This window comes from Carassius carassius, chromosome 36, assembly GCF_963082965.1.
Source record: "Carassius carassius chromosome 36, fCarCar2.1, whole genome shotgun sequence".
In the NCBI taxonomy this organism is placed as follows: domain Eukaryota; kingdom Metazoa; phylum Chordata; class Actinopteri; order Cypriniformes; family Cyprinidae; genus Carassius; species Carassius carassius.
Window position 1 is genome coordinate 5191592 of NC_081790.1, and position 18916 is coordinate 5210507.

The following is an 18916-nucleotide window of genomic DNA, read 5'->3' on the forward strand; positions in this document are numbered from 1 at the left end:
GCACCTCAGTCGTATTGAAGATGCTATCTACTTGAAGATGGGAGAGAGCACTGTACCTACAATCCCTGCAGGTACGAGACTTGAACCCACAACCTTAGGGTTATGAGTCCGACTCTCTAACCGTTAAGCCACAGTTTTCCACTATCAAGGCACAGAAACATATTAAAGATGCTGATAAAATGGTCCATGTGACATCAGCGGTTCAAATGTAGTTTTATGAACAAGAAAACAAAAAAAGCATCTTTAAAAAAAGCATAGGATTATAAAATGTTCATCCAATCATATCCCTCGGTAAGTAAATATTACACTGGATTCAGTGCATTTTTGTTGACTGTGTTCTAATATATGATGTTTATGAAAGGAGAATTTACGTTTTGTTTTACATTTTTATCTCTTTTGTCCTCACATTTATACATATTTTAAGTACAGCAGATTATAAATGGGGACATTTCATTTACCAGCATTGCTACAGAACGCTTATTGCAACAAAAATCATGACTGATTGCTATGCTAATTTTACAGACACCTTCATTTTTTAGATACAAACTAAATGCATTTCAATTGTTGTGTTAAAAATACAATGTTTTCAAGTTTTAGGTGCACAATATGATTGTATACATGCTATATTCTATTTATATCTATGTACATGCAAAGACCATCATTGAAAACAAACATCATTCCAGTTATTTAAAACTAGCAGAGATTATGAATTTATAAATTAATCTTTAGTACAAAAAAAATTACCATTAATTCACACCTGAATGTGAGCCTGGGTGTACTCACAGCTCAGGTTAGAGGATTTAGTTTGACTGTTTGCGTTTGATGTTGTGGTTGAGCTTTTTGTCTTCCTCCAGCAGATCAGAGAGCTGATCTGCTTTCTGCATTGAGACGAGCCATAGTAATATAACAGAGGGTCCAGAAAAACACTTGCGCTCCCCAAACACACAGCAATCAGGTAGTATTTCCCCTCCTCACTGCTGCCTCCGGTGGCTAAACGAACACAGTGGTACAACAAGATGCCATTTGTTGGTGCAAAGCACAATGCAAACTCCATCAGCACAGCTATAGCCATAATCACAGCTCTCCTTCGTTTGTCTGAGTATGATGTTGTCAAGTGATCATTCTTTGTAGTGAGCACATATATGATGGTAGAGTAACTCACCATGGTGATGATCAGAGGCAAGAGAAAGTAGAGGCAGGAGAGGATGGAGAACAGGTATGCATACACCTGTGTGTGATACAGCACGTCATGGCAGGTGATGCCAACATCCTTTATCTTGAATGTTTGCGTTATGGAGAGAAGCGGCACCGTACCAGCGAGTGCCAGCAGCCAGACCAGCACACACACACATGTGGCTTTTCTTGTGCTCCTCCAGGTTAGAGAGGCGATGGGATACACCACGGCCAGCAGCCTGTCCACACTCATGCACATCATCAGCAGTATGGAGCAGTACATGTAGCAGTAGTAAGCTGCACTGAGCACACGACACACCGCCTCACCGAACACCCAATCTGAAGCGTTCAGCTGGTAGTGGATCTTCAGAGGCAGCAGCAGGGTGAAGAGCAGATCCACACACGCCAGATGAGACATGTAGATCACAGCTGGTTTCTTCTCTCGAATCCTACATGTGAACGCTACGAAGGCCAAAGTGTTCAGGGGCAAACTAATGAGGATGATGATGATGTAGAATGAGGGCATGATGCGTGTGACCAGCAGGCCTTTGAGGAAGTCAACAGACTTGTCTGAGATGTTGTATGTGTGCTGTGTAGCCTTGTTGCAATCCACTTCATTCAGATCAGTGCTGTTACATGGCTGGTCTTCAAGAATATGGATAATGATTGGATCTGTAAACAAATATGTATAAATAAATAAATACATAAATAAAACAACAACATTGAAACTTCTCAGCACCACCAGATAAATATAGACAGAAGGCTTTTCACACTTGAAATAGTTAACACTTATAAAGTTAACCCCAGGTAAATGGATTCATGGGTTACCTTGTGTCACGTTCGGTGATACAGGAAACACAGGAGAGGGAACCAATTGCAGGTAAGTCATTTATTTAAAGGGTAATCCAAAGGGGTAAACAGTCCAGGCAGGGTCAAAACCAGAATATCCAAACATAACATAAACAAGACACAAGACACAAGACACAGGCAAGGCAAGGCAAGGCAAGGCAAGGCAAGGCAAGGCAAGGCAAGGCAAGGCAAGGCAAGGCAAGGCAAGGCAAGGCAAGGCAAGGCAAGGTAAGGATGGCTGAAGCGAAACAGTCGTTCCGAAGCTTTGCGAGATCCCTAAGCGCAGATGTGTCGAAACACTGATCCGAAGCGTGATTCGAAACACCCATGTCACGTGACTATGACCAAACGAAGCCTCGAAGTGTTTCACTAATTGTTTCATCAGGTGTGGTCCGCCGAATCAGCGTTTGATTGGAACGGTCGGGAACAGACCACACAATCGCACATCTGTATAAAAGTGAAATAAACGCATTTTGACCTCGTGGGTTTTTGTGAGAGGAGTTTGACTTTGAGATAGCGGATTTTTGGTGATATAGTGACATAGTGCGATTTGATTAGTTATAGGCAATTTAGACTTACATTTAAATTTACACAACACATTGACTGAGAGGCTAGAGACAGACAGAGTATACATATAGTGACACATTAATAGATACATAGATATAAATATATATAGACAGCTAGATTAATAGATAGATACATATATAGATAGATTACAGATACATATATAAATACATATATTATGATACATATATAGATAGATTATAGATACATATATAAATACATATATTATAGATAGATACATATATAGATACATAGATTATAGATACATATCTAGATACATAGATCGATTCATATATAGATAGATAGATTTGGATAGATAGATAAAATGGAAGCTCCCCAGAAGAGATGCCGTACATCTGTGGTGTGGGAGCATTTCCATTTAGAAACCCCAAATAAAGTGAGATGTGTGTATTGTGATCGGCAGCTAGCCTACTGCAACAATACATCATCCATGATGCGCCATTTGAGGAGCACTCATCCTGCCATTTTGCAGTGTGCAGAGGATGGCATTCCCCCTGTACCTAGGCCTGCTACTGACACTGCTGGGCCATCTAAGCAAGGTATGCATTGTTTGGGATATAATTATAATTGAAATATAATTACAACCTTTTGGGACACTGTTTATAAAGTTTATAAGTTATATAAAGCACTGATTATAAACACTGGAAGGTTTCCAAATAATGAACCAGTAGGCTATACTTTTAATAGATGTGCACTAATTGAAGCTGTATTTTTCCAATGTATTTGTCTGAAAGTATGTTTTGTCTTCTCTTTTAAAAGTCAGACAGAGGGAATTGGATGAGGCTCTTATAAACATGGTGGTGAAGGATCTGCAGCCCTTCACCATCGTGGACGATGAGGGATTCAGGGCATTTGTGAACAAGCTTGATCCAAGCTATGTCCTCCCATCCCGGAAGGTGCTTAAAATAATGGTCAGCGAAAAGTACAACAAAGCCAAGGAGAAGACAATGGAGGACCTACAAAAGGCCGAATTTGTTAGCCTTACAGCTGACATGTGGTCCTCCATTAATATGGATGGATATCTTTGTGTGACTTGCCATTACATAACACCAGAGGCAAAAATGGCAACTGTTGTACTGGGTGTAAGGAGGTTTTACCAAACCCACACAGCCCAGCATCTCATGGAGGCTAAAGCCTTGCTAATGGCTAAGTGGGGAATAACCTCCAAAGTTCAGTGCATGGTGACTGACAATGCATCTAACATGATCCTAAGTGCCCAGCTACTCCACCTTCGCCATGTCCCATGTTTTGCTCATACTTTAAATTTGATTGTGAAAAAGGCACTAGATCAAACCCCAGTCATCAATGAAATACGCCAGAAGGCCAGAAAGATAGTGGGGTTGTTCAGATCCAGCTGCAAAGCAAAGGACAAGCTTGTGGAGATGCAGAGCTTGATGGGAAGACCAACTCTGAAACTGATACAGGAGGTTGACACGAGATGGAACAGCACATTTGACATGCTACAGCGCTTGTATGACCAACGTGAACCAGTGGCTGCTGCACTTTCCAACTTAAACAATGATACTGCTCCCCTGACAAGTATTGATTATGACATTATTGAACAATCATTGTCAATACTGCAACCATTCAAACTCGCAACAACAGAGATGTCAGAGGAAAAGAGAGTGTCTGCTTCAAAGCTTATACCACTGTACAGGATGTTGCAGCACAAGCTTGCACAGAAAAAAGGAAATGCAACGCAGGAATCAACTGTTCAATTAGGTAGGCCACAATGACCATACTACCCATGTGATTGGCCATAACTGTCATATTATTGTCATTATTATAAATATGTGTTTCTCCTGTTTTGGCTCATAGGCTCACATCTGCAAGAAGGTCTGCACTCCAGATGTGGAGGTTATGAGAGTTTTAGAGCCTTGGCACTGGCTACACTGCTGGACCCAAGGTTCAAAAATGTGGCATTTGGAAATGCTGCTAAAGCCCAGGAAGCTGAAAAGCATATCACACTGGAGTGTGCTTCACTGATGCGTTCAAACACAAATCCTGGTGAGCAGTTTCAGTCTGTGTTATGTTATGTAATCTGAATCATGTAATATAATATATCCTTCATATATGCCGTCAGTTTAGGATTTGTTACTAATTGCTGTTTTCATTTTTATTCAGACCCAGAAATGTCAACATCACACCCATCATCATCATCACCATCAACATCAACACCAGTAGAAACACAGGACAGTTTATGGGAACTTTTTGATACTCGCATCCATCAAACCAAGATGATACACAATGCTACAGCTGATGCCACAGTGGAAGTGAAAAAATACATCAACGATGCGTATTTGCCCAGAACTCATGATCCACTAACTTACTGGAAAGAGAGAGCAGTAATCTTTCCTCATTTGTATGTCCTTGCAAAAAAATACAACAAGTGTCCCTTGTGAGAGGATTTTTTCAAAGGCTGGAGAAATTATCTGTAAAAAAAGAAGTAGGCTAAGTCCTTCCACAGCAGATAAATTAATATTTTTGAATAAAAATCTCTAAAAAAGTGAGACATTGTGGCTTAATTTCTTTTATTAATATTCATTTTTCATGACCAAAATAACATTATGCACAGTGAGGAGCCTATAGGTTACAAGCTTCACATATTAGAACATTATAATAATAAAAAAACAACACATTTTTTTAATGGCTCGTCAAGGTTGTTTCAGATCAACACCTGCAAGTGACCACTAGGTGTCACCGTTGAGACGGGTGTCGGATTGATTCGAAGCCTCGAAACAATATGGCACATTTGGTTCAACTGTTTCATTGGTTCACGAGGCCTCGATTTTGCCATCACTAAGGCAAGGCACGACAGACATGAATAACGATCAACATTAAACAAGGACTCCGTAACACAGACTCAGACAGACCGGGTATAAATACACAGAAGGATAATGAGGGAACAGGAGACAGGTGGGGAACAATCAATTACTCAACAGGAGGAAGGTGACCAAATAAGGGAACAGGAAGTGATAAGGAGATAGACACCATGAGAAAGGAGGACACCTAGTGGAAACCCAGGGAACACAACCCAGACATTGTGACACCTTGCTTCTAGTTTCACAATGCTCATATTTTACCCAGTGTTAACAATTAATGCAGCCTATACTGTACATATGTGGATGTTTCACACTGTACATTCCTAAACTCTGGGTTAACGTTTTAATGTTCATTTTTGTGGTGTTAGTGTCATTGAATGGATGGTCAATGACATTATTCATCCTCATATTATATAATATCGATTGTACTACCAAGTTTTCCTAAATAGATATTTCACACTTTAAAGGTAAAAATGAAATGCTCTCTTATTCACTCATGTTCAATCATCATTTAACATTTACACCTCAGATTCTGAAACATTTTGAAAACATTTGAAACAGATTCTGTCCAAAGCATGCATGCGATTATGAGGTGTTATATTATAGATATTGTAGATTATAAATTATATATGTTTTTAAGGATCTACCCATAAGATAAAGGCTACGTTCACACTGCAGGCTGGAACAACCCAATTCTGATTTTTTTGCCCCTATGCGACCTGTATCTGATCTTTTCATGACAGTCTGAACGACACAGATCCGATCTTTTCAAATGTGACCCAGGCCACTTGGGCTACGTTCACACTGCAGGGCTTAATGTTCAATTTCGATTTTTTTGCAAGGCCGTTCACATTTCCAATTAAATGCGACCTTTTGTGATCTCCTGTGTGAACGTGAAATGACCCAGAAGTGATCCGCATGCGCAGAAGAGTACTCAACGGCCAACGACGTCACTCGTTGTTTGCGGAAGTAGCTAAACATGGATGTCATAACAACAGTGTAGTCAACAGCGGAGCTCGTTTAGCAATATTAAAGTTATTTAAGCAGCATCGTCCGCCATGGTTGTTGTTTATCTTCTCATTCCCGCCTACTTCAACGCAGAATTATGACGTTTGTAGCGTATCAATGACGTACGGGTCGGATACATGTGACCTGGCCGTTCAGACGGAGGTCGCATTTCAAAAGATCGGATACGTATCGGATTTAGGACCACATACCCAAGTGGCCTGGGTCGCATTTGAAAAGATCGGATCTGTGTCGTTCAGACTGTCATGAAAAGATCAGATACAGGTCGCATAGGGGCAAAAAAATCGGAATTGGGTCGTTTCAGCCTGCAGTGTGAACGTAGCCTTGGGTATGTGGTCCTGAATCCAATACGTATCCGATCTTTTGAAATGCGACCTCCGTCTGAACGGCCAGGTCACATGTATCCGACCCGTACGTCATTGATACGCTACAAATGTCATACGTCTGCGTTGAAGTAGGCGGGAACGAGAAGATAAACTGATGAATTCTGTATTAGTGAAGCCACTCACATCAGTATCCCACCACTCCTGGCTGCGACTCCGCACCCACACGTTTCTCTGTACCGACGTTGCTAACACTGCTCCACAAATCGCCATGGCCAAAAACCTTGCTCTCCTCCTTCTTTTTAATTTTCTTCTTAAAACGAGAAGATTGTAATTGTGCTGGCTCCGTCGGGAAAATAACTTTAATATTGCAAAAAGAGCTCCGTTGTTGACTACACTGTTGTTGACATCCATGTTTAATGTTAACTACTTCCGCAAACAACGAGTGACGTTGTTGAGCGTTGAGTACTCTTCTGCGCATGCGGGTCACTTCTGGGTCATTTCACGTTCACACAGGAGATCAAAAAAGGTCGCATTTAATTGGAAATGTGAACGGCCTTGCAAAAAAATCTAATTTTTTCAAAAAATCGGAATTGAGCATTAAGCCTTGCAGTGTGAACATAGCCTATGACATTGTATTGTTTCACACTGTCAAAGTTTTACACCCACAAAATCAATGCTAACACCACTCTGGGCAAAGTTTTATAACCCCGGGTAAAAAGTGCAGCCCACCTAACTTTTATGTTATAATTGTGAAATGTTCCTTTACCTAGAGTTAAAAGCAGCTGGGTTTAGGCAAAGACTATAGAATACCCAAGACATGTCACAAGTATAGTTTTGAATGGGGAAAATGCAACGCTGAAAATGGCAGCTTAAACGCAGGAAGCCCCGCCTTCTGAATGAAGGAGCCAATTGCTAATCGGTAAAGTTAGCGCATCATTGCAGCTGCCGTTAGAAATCCCAGTTGCTATAGAAACAGTCAGCGCTGAGACGTGCACACTGGCTGATCCTGTCTGAATAGTAAGATTTTTATAACGCTATTTGAGCAAAAGTAACAACATTTATGACACATTTGTTGTCAGATTTCTGTGGTGATTTCAAATATGAAATTTAATAGTAAACTTAGTGAACATTTTAGAGAAATTTGATGTTTTCCCATTCAAAGAGATAGGAGTTGCACTTGCATGCCCGAGAGGCGTTTTTAAAAATGGCGGCTGAATGACATGACTTGTCATAAAAGGATTTGGTTTAGGACGATAACCCGGGGTTAAGAAATCAGTGTGAAAAGCTTTTAGGATGATGGTGTTGATCTAAACAATTCATTCTAGAACAAACATTTAATTTACAGTAAAAAACTGAATCAGAACTTATTTTTCCTTTGTGACTTCTAGGGTTGTTTGCTTAACCTGTGATTTCAGAATATTTAAAATATCCTATAATCTTCTAAATACTCAAAAACTGGCCAATCATTTACTGTACAACATGCACAGCATTTCCTTTTAGAGTGAAAATTTGATAATAAACTGTAGTGATGATTTCACATCACACATCACATGAAGAGCTCAAATGTTACAAATTGCTTCTGGAGGTCTAGAAAACTTTACCTAAAAACACTGGTATGGAATCGATAATGAATGGGATTGTGGAAAAGTTTTTGGAATTATTTAGAGTATAGCCTCCAGAAAAGTCTCTGGAATAATTTCCATACAGCATCCCATCCGAAAAGGAATAATTTTCTCTTGTCTCATAGGTCTCTGTCATAACAGAGAAGTTGCGTCGAGATTCAGCTGTAAGAAAACAAACAAAACGTTAAAGGCAGTGTAAGGAGATTTGGTTCAAAAACATTTTGGTTATGCTAGTTAAAAAAAATTCACATCCCAATAGCAATCATTAAGTTAAGTTCTATAAATGTATTTATGTATTTATATCATCTGTGGAAGGAGTAGGATCATAAAATGTTTGTCCAATCAAATCGGTCTGAACATTATGATAGGCCATCCTGTCTGCCTGTCCGATATGGATTGGCATACCTCTGCGCAGCCTGATCCTTTAGAAATGATAAGCCATCAGTGCATTCCAATGAGAATGTGAGGTGCTATTATTGTAGTATTATGCTCTTTATACTGTGATGTTTTCTCACTGGTCAATGAGACGTGAGGTAATCTGTCTTGCATTCAGTCCTCCACCAATGCCAGTTTCTGGTCTACCTGAACGTGTTTGTTTGTTTTGGGGGAGGCATGGCTTTGCAGAGCGATTATGCAGGGATGGTGGGGATCTCGCTTTAAAAGCTAACTTGTTATTGCTAGCCTTTCTGAAATCCCCTACCTAGCTATAAGTTTTTATTGCATTACCAGACAAATAAACTCGACTGTGACACATTTATTAAAAATAGACCTAATTATAATAGTAATAACAACAACAAAAACCTGTTATTATTATAAATAGCCTGTAGCCTATTTCTAATTTCCCTGTTTTCACATGTTTCCCTGGTTCCTTGTTTTTCCTTGGACTGTCTATATGTTTTTTCATTGTTTGCTGCCTGCCCTGACCATTGACTGTTGTTTGGATTACTGTACTCTTTTGCCTTGCCTCTGCCATTGATGTTTGCTGGTGTTTTGACCCTGAATTTTGTTACTACACTCTTAATAAAGCCTTGCATTTGGATCCTCCAACTGTTGTCATGCCTCCCACTGTTACATTAACAAATGTGGAAGTGAAAAATGAACTAAATTATTGCAAAAGACATGTATGACACAACTAGACAACTGATACATGTCCCTTCTGATTTGAATCAGACAAACTCAACAAACAGTGGCATTTTATTGATGCAAGTGATGCATGTAAACTTATTACTTACTCGCCTAAACTTTTCTGTTGTAGCTTTTTATTAAACTTCATCTTTTAATGAAACCTGAGAGGTTTCTGTCCATCTATTGAAAGTCTACATAACCAGCACTTAGGAGATTCATAAATGCTTCGTAAAATGAATCCATATGATTTGAACCATTTAATCTGGTTAAATTAAGTCTTGTGAAGAGATACGTTTCCTGGCTTTGTATGATGAACACGTTCCATTATAATGTTCGTAATTTAGGTGTGGACATTCACTGAAGAGAGCGAAACTTCTCAGGTTACGATATAATTTTTTAACTTTGTGTTTTCAAAGTCTTTTGGGTTTGGAACAACTTGACAGCAAAGCTGTGGTAAATCCAACCTCTACCTGGTAAGCCTGAACTGAGTTCATCAGACATCTCGGTTGAAGACTTGTCATCAACTGGCTCATTAGTTTGTTCAAAGCTGCTAACAGAGCTCTCTGCAACCAAACAGGCCAAAAAAACATCAGTCAAAACACAAAAGCTACTTAAGGGAATTAGACCGCATTTACAATGTTAAGCTAAATCACTTCCTGTGAGCACTATTATCAGCCCACCTCTTAGCAGTTGGTTCAGTGGCTCTTGGCTCTGAGCCCATATGTAAAAACTATGTGTATGGACCACTCCAAACGTTATAGGTTAATGTGGGCTCCAATGCTCCTTATTTATGACTTTTCTGAGGCAAATAATATTACATGACTATTCACAAGCTGTTTTATTGATGGAATAAATGCTTGTAAATAATATTTGACGTTTTTTTATTTGTAGCGCACCAGCCACCCATTAATTACAAGCATGTTTTTATTTTATTTTTTATGTTTTTACTTTAATATAGGGCATGATGCATTATAGGGCATGCCATTTTTAATATAACACAAATCAATTAAATTCTGTACATTTTGTCATGAAACATAAACAATAAAAGTGTTTTTCCACTCTTTAATGCAGTGTGAGATCACTGTATTCACTTCAGTTCAAGTGGCATGTGAATCAGTCATCTTTTTTCTCTTTTCTACAGCACGGAATATCCCCACCAAATATCTTCTTTTATTTTTCAGAGAATAAAGAAAGTCAAACATGTTTGGAAGGACAATAAGGGTGAGTAAGTTATGAATTAAATTTTATATTTTGGTAAACTATCTTTTAAGTGCAGATGTTGTTCCTAGGCATACATCATCTTAATGAATTTACATTTCTGTTTAAATTGTTGTTTGTACCATAATATGGTATGTGAAGTTAATATGGTAATTTAAGTACAACAAAAATAGTATACTCTATGCAAATTAAGTCAGTTTAAAGTGAAAAAATAAATATACTGTAGAAAATAAAAATGACACCATAGTATATGGAAAAGAAGCCAATTTAAAGTAAAAAAAATAATCTTTCTTTAAGCTATCACACAATTTATACCAGCAATACACAAAACAAGCTTCCTTCCATAAAGTCAAGGTTTCATCAAAACACTGTCAAAAGACTGTGGTTAAAATCAAACTTCTGTCATGCACTGATGTACTTACCGTTAAAGGTGGCAGTGCATGCATGCAGAAGTATAATGGAAAACAAGATAGTTTTGACCCCCATGAGTACCGATCAAAGATCAAATCTCAACAGACTGTTCTTCTTCACTCTCTGAATGTTCAGTCTTCAGTGAGGAGAGGCTTGGATTTATATATTGTGACATCACTGGGTCCCCCCCCCCACTCCTATTCATTGCTACAACCTGCAGAGTGAATGAGAAATCAATTCGTAATTAACAGACATCACAACTTCGAATGAGTGTTAGATGAATGATGGTTTATTTGGGCATTTTCCCTAAAGCTCCAACATGATTTCATTATATAATGCCCAACGACCTGCCATCAGTATTCCATGTTTGTGCTTTATTTGGCTGCCAAGACAACTTTGTCATTTTTGTAATTTATATGATGATCAGTATTTTGAAATTAATTTTTAATTTAGTTTTGTTCTTCATTAGTCCATTATTAATGTAGTGTGAGATCACTGTATTCACTTCAGTTCAAGTGGCATGTCGTTCACAGGCCGCATATATGCATCTTCATAAACCTTCTTAAGAGAGCCTGACTGTACTCGCAGCTCAGATTAGAGGATTTTGTTTGACTGTTTGTGTTTGATGGTGTGGTTGTGCTTTTTATCTTTCTCCACCAGATCAGAGAGCTGACCTGCTGTACTGAGACGAACCATAGTACACACGCATAGTACACGCTCTCCAAACACACATCCATCAGGTAGAATTTCCCCTCCTCATCGTTGCCTCCAGTGGCTAAACGAACACAGTGGTACAACAAGATGCCATTGGTAGGTGCAATGCACAGCACAACAAACAGCATAAGTAATAATTTATTGACATACTGTAAACAATATCATTTATATTAAACAATAACTCTGAAAACAATGAATGAATCAAAAGGCAATGAATGGAAAATTAGACAGTGCATTTCATGGTCTTGTGGTCTGAAGCATTGCACTCTCCTGACCACACACTGATGCATGTGGTTAGGACACAAATCTCCACAGGATGTGTAAGAGTCCAAGTGATTTTGCCTGTAATGAGCAGATCTGGAAACTTGCAAAACAACCGCTCACCTCAAAAATCAACATGCAAATAGCTGTCACTGTTTTAATATGAATAAATTTAAATATACAAAAAGATTTGTATGACCCATCTGTATTATCACAGTGCTGTTATTGGTAAGGAACAAGAAAATTAAAACTATTAAAATCATTTCAATATTGAATAAAGCTAAAATAATATATGAATACTAGATTAAAATAAAAAACTAACAACTAACTGAAATTTTATTTGAAAAAGTACAATGAAAAATGAAATGAATTATAGCAATAATAAAAACGAAAACCAATGAAAATCACAAAAGTAGGCTACACAACAATTAGGGTTGGGTGTAAGCATAACTTAATAATAAGTAAAAAGTAAAAAGTAGTCACTGTAATTTAATTACTTTTCCCTTGAAAAAGTAAAGGATTACTCTTCTTTTTTTCTGTAATTAATTTACAGTTACTTCTTATATACCATACAATACAATAGAGTATTTAACATAAAAATGTAAAGTCTAACCTTAAAATGCATGCTTTTTATGTACACTTCTCACTTTAAATAGTTTAGTTAGTTAATAAGTATATTAGTAACACTTTAGTGTCCAATTCTTCCTATTAACTAGTTGGTTATCAACATGAATATTACTGGGATATTGGCTGTTTATTATTACTTAAAAAGCACATATTAATGTCTTTTTCTGCAAGACCTTATTCTAAATCCTTAACCCAATATTTAAACTTAGCAACTACTTTATTAAGTATTAATGAGCAGTAATTAGGAGTATATTTTTGAGACTAGTTCATAGTTAATAGTTAGTTAATATTAAGAATTGGACAATAAAGTGTGACCAAAATAATTTATGTAGTTATCTATTATTTATTTGAAAGAATTAAAAGAACCATTTCATGTATATCCTTGTATGTTTTATATATACATAATACTTTTTATGGTTGACTTTTTAAAGCTTTTTATTCACTCCCCGGAGCCATGTGGCACTGTTTATTATGGATGGATGTGCTTTATTACACTTCTTTGAACTTTTGAAAGAGCCAGGACTTTTTTTTTTTGTATAACTTGTAGATTAAGTCACTGTACCCTAATTATTTCCAAACTGAATATCTAAGTATTCTATGATGATGGGTTGTTTTGTGTGCATCTGTACAATATAAATCATACGAAAACATACCATTATTACAAAAAAAGTAATAGTGGTCCCCTAAACATAAAGCCTAACTGTCAGGGGTTATAGTTATGAATTCCCATGAGATTGTGTTGCATATTACTGTTATCTGTTGAAGAAGAGTTTATTGGTGTTTATGTTGATGAACAGACTATTTGTTGTGTTCCTGTAGAAAGATGGAAGAGGGGGAACACAGGCAAAATCTGTAATTAACTCAAAAGACCATTAGTGAAAGCTGTCATGATACAATTAGAAAAAAATAAGAGGAGGACACATTTGCAAAAAGGTTATTATTATGTAATATTAAAGGAATTCAGATTCAAGCATTGGGATATTTATAATGCATAAATACACTTTATAGTGCTTGTGAGGGATGACAGATGAAATATGACACAGTAATTGACAACGTTATATGAAACCGACACCACTAATAGAAACCAACTATAGCTACAGTGCTTTATTGTGAAACATTTCACTGCAAACAAAATCCATCAATGAAAGACAGATGTAATACACTAACAACCCATAAAAAGCTATTAATCTCACAATATAATGTGTTATATTGTATATATATGTAATAAAATAAAATAAATTAATTATCAGATTTCTATCACCCATCTGTGTTATATACTGCAAAAATCAGAATTGAGCACTAAGGCTCGCAGTGTGAAGCCTGTCTTAACAGTCTTCCTAAAAGAGAATGAATGAGGGAAAGTCACGCGAGAGGAGGCATGCTTCCATTGCGATATGATTGGAAAGGACTGGTTGTAGTTGGCTGTGATTGTTTAATGCAGAACATCCAGTCTCTTGTATTTGTGCATGTGCTGTTTGCGAACCAGTCTGAATCAAAAATAAAATGGCTTTATTGGGAATAAAGAAGTAAACAATTCACACATGTACATGAATAGACATATTAATAAACACTGCCACGTAGAGGATTTATGTATCACAGTTTCTGTGAAAAAATGAAATTGAAATTCTGTCTGCATTTACTCCCCCCTTTTTAATTCATCTTCATCTTTCAATGGATCCTGAGAGTTTTCTGTCCCTCCGTTGAAAGTCCATGCAACCAAAACTTGGAGGATCCAAAAAGGCATCGTAAGACTAATCCACATGAATTGAGCTGTTCATCAGACATTGTTGAAAACTCGTTGTCATCAATTGGTTCATGAGTCTGTTCAAAGCTGCTTACAGGCTCGCTGCAACAAAACAGACCAAAACACCGTCAGTGAAAACACACAAACTACTAAAGGGAATTGGGTTCCATTTGCAAAGAGGCCGTGATTACAATGACAAGCTAAATATTTTTTTTTGTGAGCACCGTTATCAGCTCATCTCTTAGCCATGGCCGTTTCTCTGAGGAGGCATATAGTTAGAGGCAAAAAAAAATATTGGATGAGAACTAAATTCACAATACAAACAATAAAACAACGCAAATATTACAAAATATGACAAAGTGAATAAATCACTTGTTTTTCTAAAGAAAAAATAGTCCAACAGCGACACCAGCAGGTAAACTACAGCTCATATTTTAAACAACAATCATTACGTTTATTAAGAATCTACCATGTAAACAGAGATTTCTGAATACATTAATCCGGCTAAAGTCATATACTCGGAAGTAAACACGAATCGAATTAGGTGGAGTATTCCTATTTATTATTATCAAAGTGCAGTATAGACACTTCAATCACATGTTAACCGTCGTGTAGGACTTTTCACTGCATTTTGCGACAGGATACAAACACGGCAGTGGTAAAGCATTTGACAGCAAACAAAAGATCGTGGCTCTTGCTCTCAGGGACATGCAAAGATGTTCTTTCCATTCAGTATCATCAAATTCGATTAAAACTCCTCCCAGTCCATAGTCTACTTCGTCCATTACCTCCGAGTTTGTCGTGGGGGCTTGAATGAAATGTTACTGAATGAAAGGGCAAGAGGAGTATTCACTGTATTCACAGTTTTCGGTTTGCACAGCATGATAAATAATTAACTGCACTTGAATCTTTCATAAAGTTACAAATGAAATACTCCAAACTGTATATGGCACCATAATTAAGATGAACTGTATGTTCATGCATGAAATTCTGGAGGGAACTTTGTATAGTGTCACGTGGGGATGTGTGCTTTTAATTGATTTATGTACTACAACATGTAAAATGGGAACATGAAAGGAGTTTTCTAAAAACAACTCATGTAAACATCTTGATCATAATATTGTTCATAATTTTCGGCTCATTAAATATTAATCAGCCACATTCTGGATTAATTGTAGAGGTTTGATAAAACTGGCTGGAAGACCTGCTAAGAGAGCATTACATACGTCTAGCCTGGACAAAATAATTAAGTGCTTGAACAAGGAGTTTTGTAACATGTTCTGAAAGAAAGGGCCTGGTCTTTATAATGTTGTACAAAGCAAATCTGCAGGACTGGGAAGTTTTTTGGCAATGTGGTATGAGAAATTCAGATGATCATCAATCAGTGGTAGTCTGAGAACTGAGACCTGAGGCACCCCAGTTGATAGAAGTTGCAACTTGGATTTTTATTCTGTTAGTGCAATTTGTGTTTATTTAACCAAGAAAATTTGACTGGAACATGAGTTTACATTTAATAATAATAATAAAAAACTTAAATATGTGAGGATTTGCCTTCTCATTTCAGAACACCACTCCACACCACTGCTCCTGGTTATTCTCTTGAGTTGAGAGACTTAGAGCACAATACCTGTGACAGCATGCTCATATAAGACATTGCCAAAAGTCCAGTGATGTGACCTAAATGCAATGAAGGTTCTTTCTGTAAAATATAATGTCAGAAAGGGGCATAACAGCAACACTTTGTATTCATTTGCGAATGTCAGAGCATTGTAAATAATTCATATGAACTTTCAGCATACGTACATAAAAAGTCAAAATAGCATGCAGTATTTGTCATTGGTGGGACATATGGATAGTTCACCCAAAAATGAAAAATCTAAAGATATTATCAAGAATTTTGGTAATTAAACAGTTATGGCTACCAGCTTACTTTCATTGTATGGACAAAAAATTATGATATTTCTAAAAATATATATTTGTTTCAAAGAAGGAAGAAAGTCATCCATGTTTTGGATGAAATGAGGGTGAGTAAGTTATTAAATAAAGTGTATACCATAGTATATTAAAATGTAAAAAAAGTAAAAAATACCATAGCAAATGAAAATGATACCAGTTTACCATAAAGTGAAAAAAAAATCTTTATCACACAATTTATATCAGCAATCTACTCAAAAGTAAATTTTCCTTTCAGCATAATATGATACAATCAAGGTTTTATCTGCATAGTTAAACACCATCAAAAGACTACAGTTAAAAGCCAAACATCTGTCATGCACTGATGTACTTACCATTAAAGGTGGCAGTGCATGCATGCAGAAGTATAAAGGAAAACAAGATAGTTTTGACACCCATGAGTTGATCAGGGGTCACTTCCTTATTGAAGGTAAATCTCTTTACAGACAGTGCTTCTTTACTCTCTGAGAGCTCTCTGTCTTTTCTGTGAGGAGAGACTCAGATTTATATAGTATGGTGACATCACTGGATCCTCCACCCTCCACTGAGCCCAGATTTATTCATATTCATTGCTTCAGTGCAAATGAGAACTCGAGCTGTAATTGACAGACATCAACAGCTCTGATTGGAAGACAGACAAATGATGAATTATTTTGGTGCCCACAATACCAGACTTTCAAGTCCCTGCACTGTGTGTATGTGTGTAGCAATCATACGGCAAGAGGATGGAGGAACCAGGAGCAGTTCAAACGTTGAGGTCATAGAACCTGACAAAAGTGAGTGGCGTAGACCAACCCGCAGCGTTAACAAATATCCTGCAAACCCACACCCAACAGGAAGGACATGGAGGCCGCCTGAATTTGGTTGAAGTGAGAATTGACCTCCAAGGGCGAGGGGAGACCAGAGGATTCGTACGACATAGAGCTGTCATCAATGATCCACTAAATGAGGGTAACCCGGCCTGGGGTACAGAAAAGCTTTGGCTAAACCAGGTGCAAAGTCTAAGAAGGGGGCCACTGACAGGGTCTGCAGGTCTTCTCTTCAGTGATAAAATGGGTAATAGGAAAATAGTCTTAAGTGTCAGAACTCGATCTTAAATCTCCTCCAGTGTTTCAAACGGAAGTTTGCAGAGAGCCTCTAGCACCACATTGAAATCCCACTTAGGGACTCAGTACACTATGGATGAAACGTGTAACCAGGGGTGTCTTCCCACAAACTGACCACCAAGAGGGGTGCGGCAAGCAGCTATGGCCACGAATCAAGCCTGCAGGAACTCCAGCACTGAACCAGCCAGGAAGTTAACTAAGTTGAGCTGGTGGTCTCCGCACCAAGATGCGAAGAGTCTCCACTTCAGGTCATACAGTTTCCTCATCGAGGGAGAGACAGAAAGCTATGAGTTGTGCCCCCTCAGAGGCCACACCCACAGCTTCCACAGCTCTGAGTGGGGGGGGGGGTACCCTCTGCCTGTGAGAGGAGATCCCTCCTGATGGGAATCTCCCATGGAGAGCTGTCGAGAAGGAAAATCACATCCGAGAACCATACTCGACCTGGCCAGAATGGGGCTACTAGCAGCATACGGACCCAGTCCCGGCACACTCTTTCCAAATATCCCGGGAGCAGAAAAATTGGGGGGAAAGCATACAGAAAAAGCCTCAGCCATGTCTTAACCATGGCATCCAGTCTGAGAGGAGCTGGATTAGTCAGAGGGGACCATGCAATGTCTCTCGAGTCGCAAACAGATCCACCTGAGCCTGGCCAAGCATTCTCCAAATCTGACACACCACATCTGGGTGGAGTCTCTATTAACGGGCCCCGGCCCCTGCCTCAACAGGATGTCTGCTCCCTGATTGAGATCCCAAGGGATGTGCACTAGTCTCAGTAAGAGGAGTTTCCCTTTGGGCCCACACAAGAATCTGGTGCGCCAGTCTGTACAGGGGGCATGAATGCAGACCTGCCTGGTGGTTGATGTAATTGATTGTTGGTGTGCACCAACACATGATGCACTTTCAGGTCTAGGAGAAAGTGTTTCAGTACTCGAAACACAGCCAACATCTCCAGGCAGTTGATGTGCTGCTCCACAGACTACGGGCAGGTTGGCCACTCATGACTGCACCCCAACCAGTGAGGGATGTCAAAGTCCTTTTAGGCAAGTCGTGCCACTCGGCCACTATCTTGGCAACGCCTCCTTACAGCCATTTCAGACTAACAAGACCAGGCTCCTATCTAAATGAATGGGCATAGAGTCAGAACTGCACTTTCACTGGTCACTGGGACATAAAAACTGCATGTATAGAAACAGCAGTAAAATATGATAAAAATCGCAAAAAATTTTTTAAGACTTTGAAATAAGGTTTAAAATGCCTTTTCCCCCACAGGATATACTTTTACTACGTATGCCCAAGGGTTCCTCAACTGTGCACATATGTCAGTGAAACCAGACAATAGGCTTAAATGTTTCCC

General features: G+C 38.4%; 1 protein-coding gene across 2 annotated transcripts; it reads right to left on the reverse strand.

The window, feature by feature from the left end:
• Positions 1-225: 225 nt before the first annotated feature.
• On the reverse strand, positions 226-11274 carry LOC132116651 (proteinase-activated receptor 1-like). 2 transcript variants are annotated; one of them, XM_059525511.1, is made up of 3 exons: positions 11169-11274; positions 8383-8565; positions 226-1845 (listed from the first exon to the last, which is right to left on the reverse strand). In XM_059525511.1, exons 1-3 carry the CDS (start codon positions 11230-11232, stop codon positions 752-754), a joined length of 1341 nt encoding a protein of 446 aa, XP_059381494.1. In that variant the 5' UTR covers positions 11233-11274; the 3' UTR covers positions 226-751. The 2 variants fall into 2 exon arrangements, with proteins under 2 accessions (XP_059381494.1, XP_059381495.1); XM_059525512.1 differs by lacking the exon at positions 11169-11274 and adding an exon at positions 9999-10087.
• Between the last annotated feature and the right edge of the window lie 7642 nt (positions 11275-18916).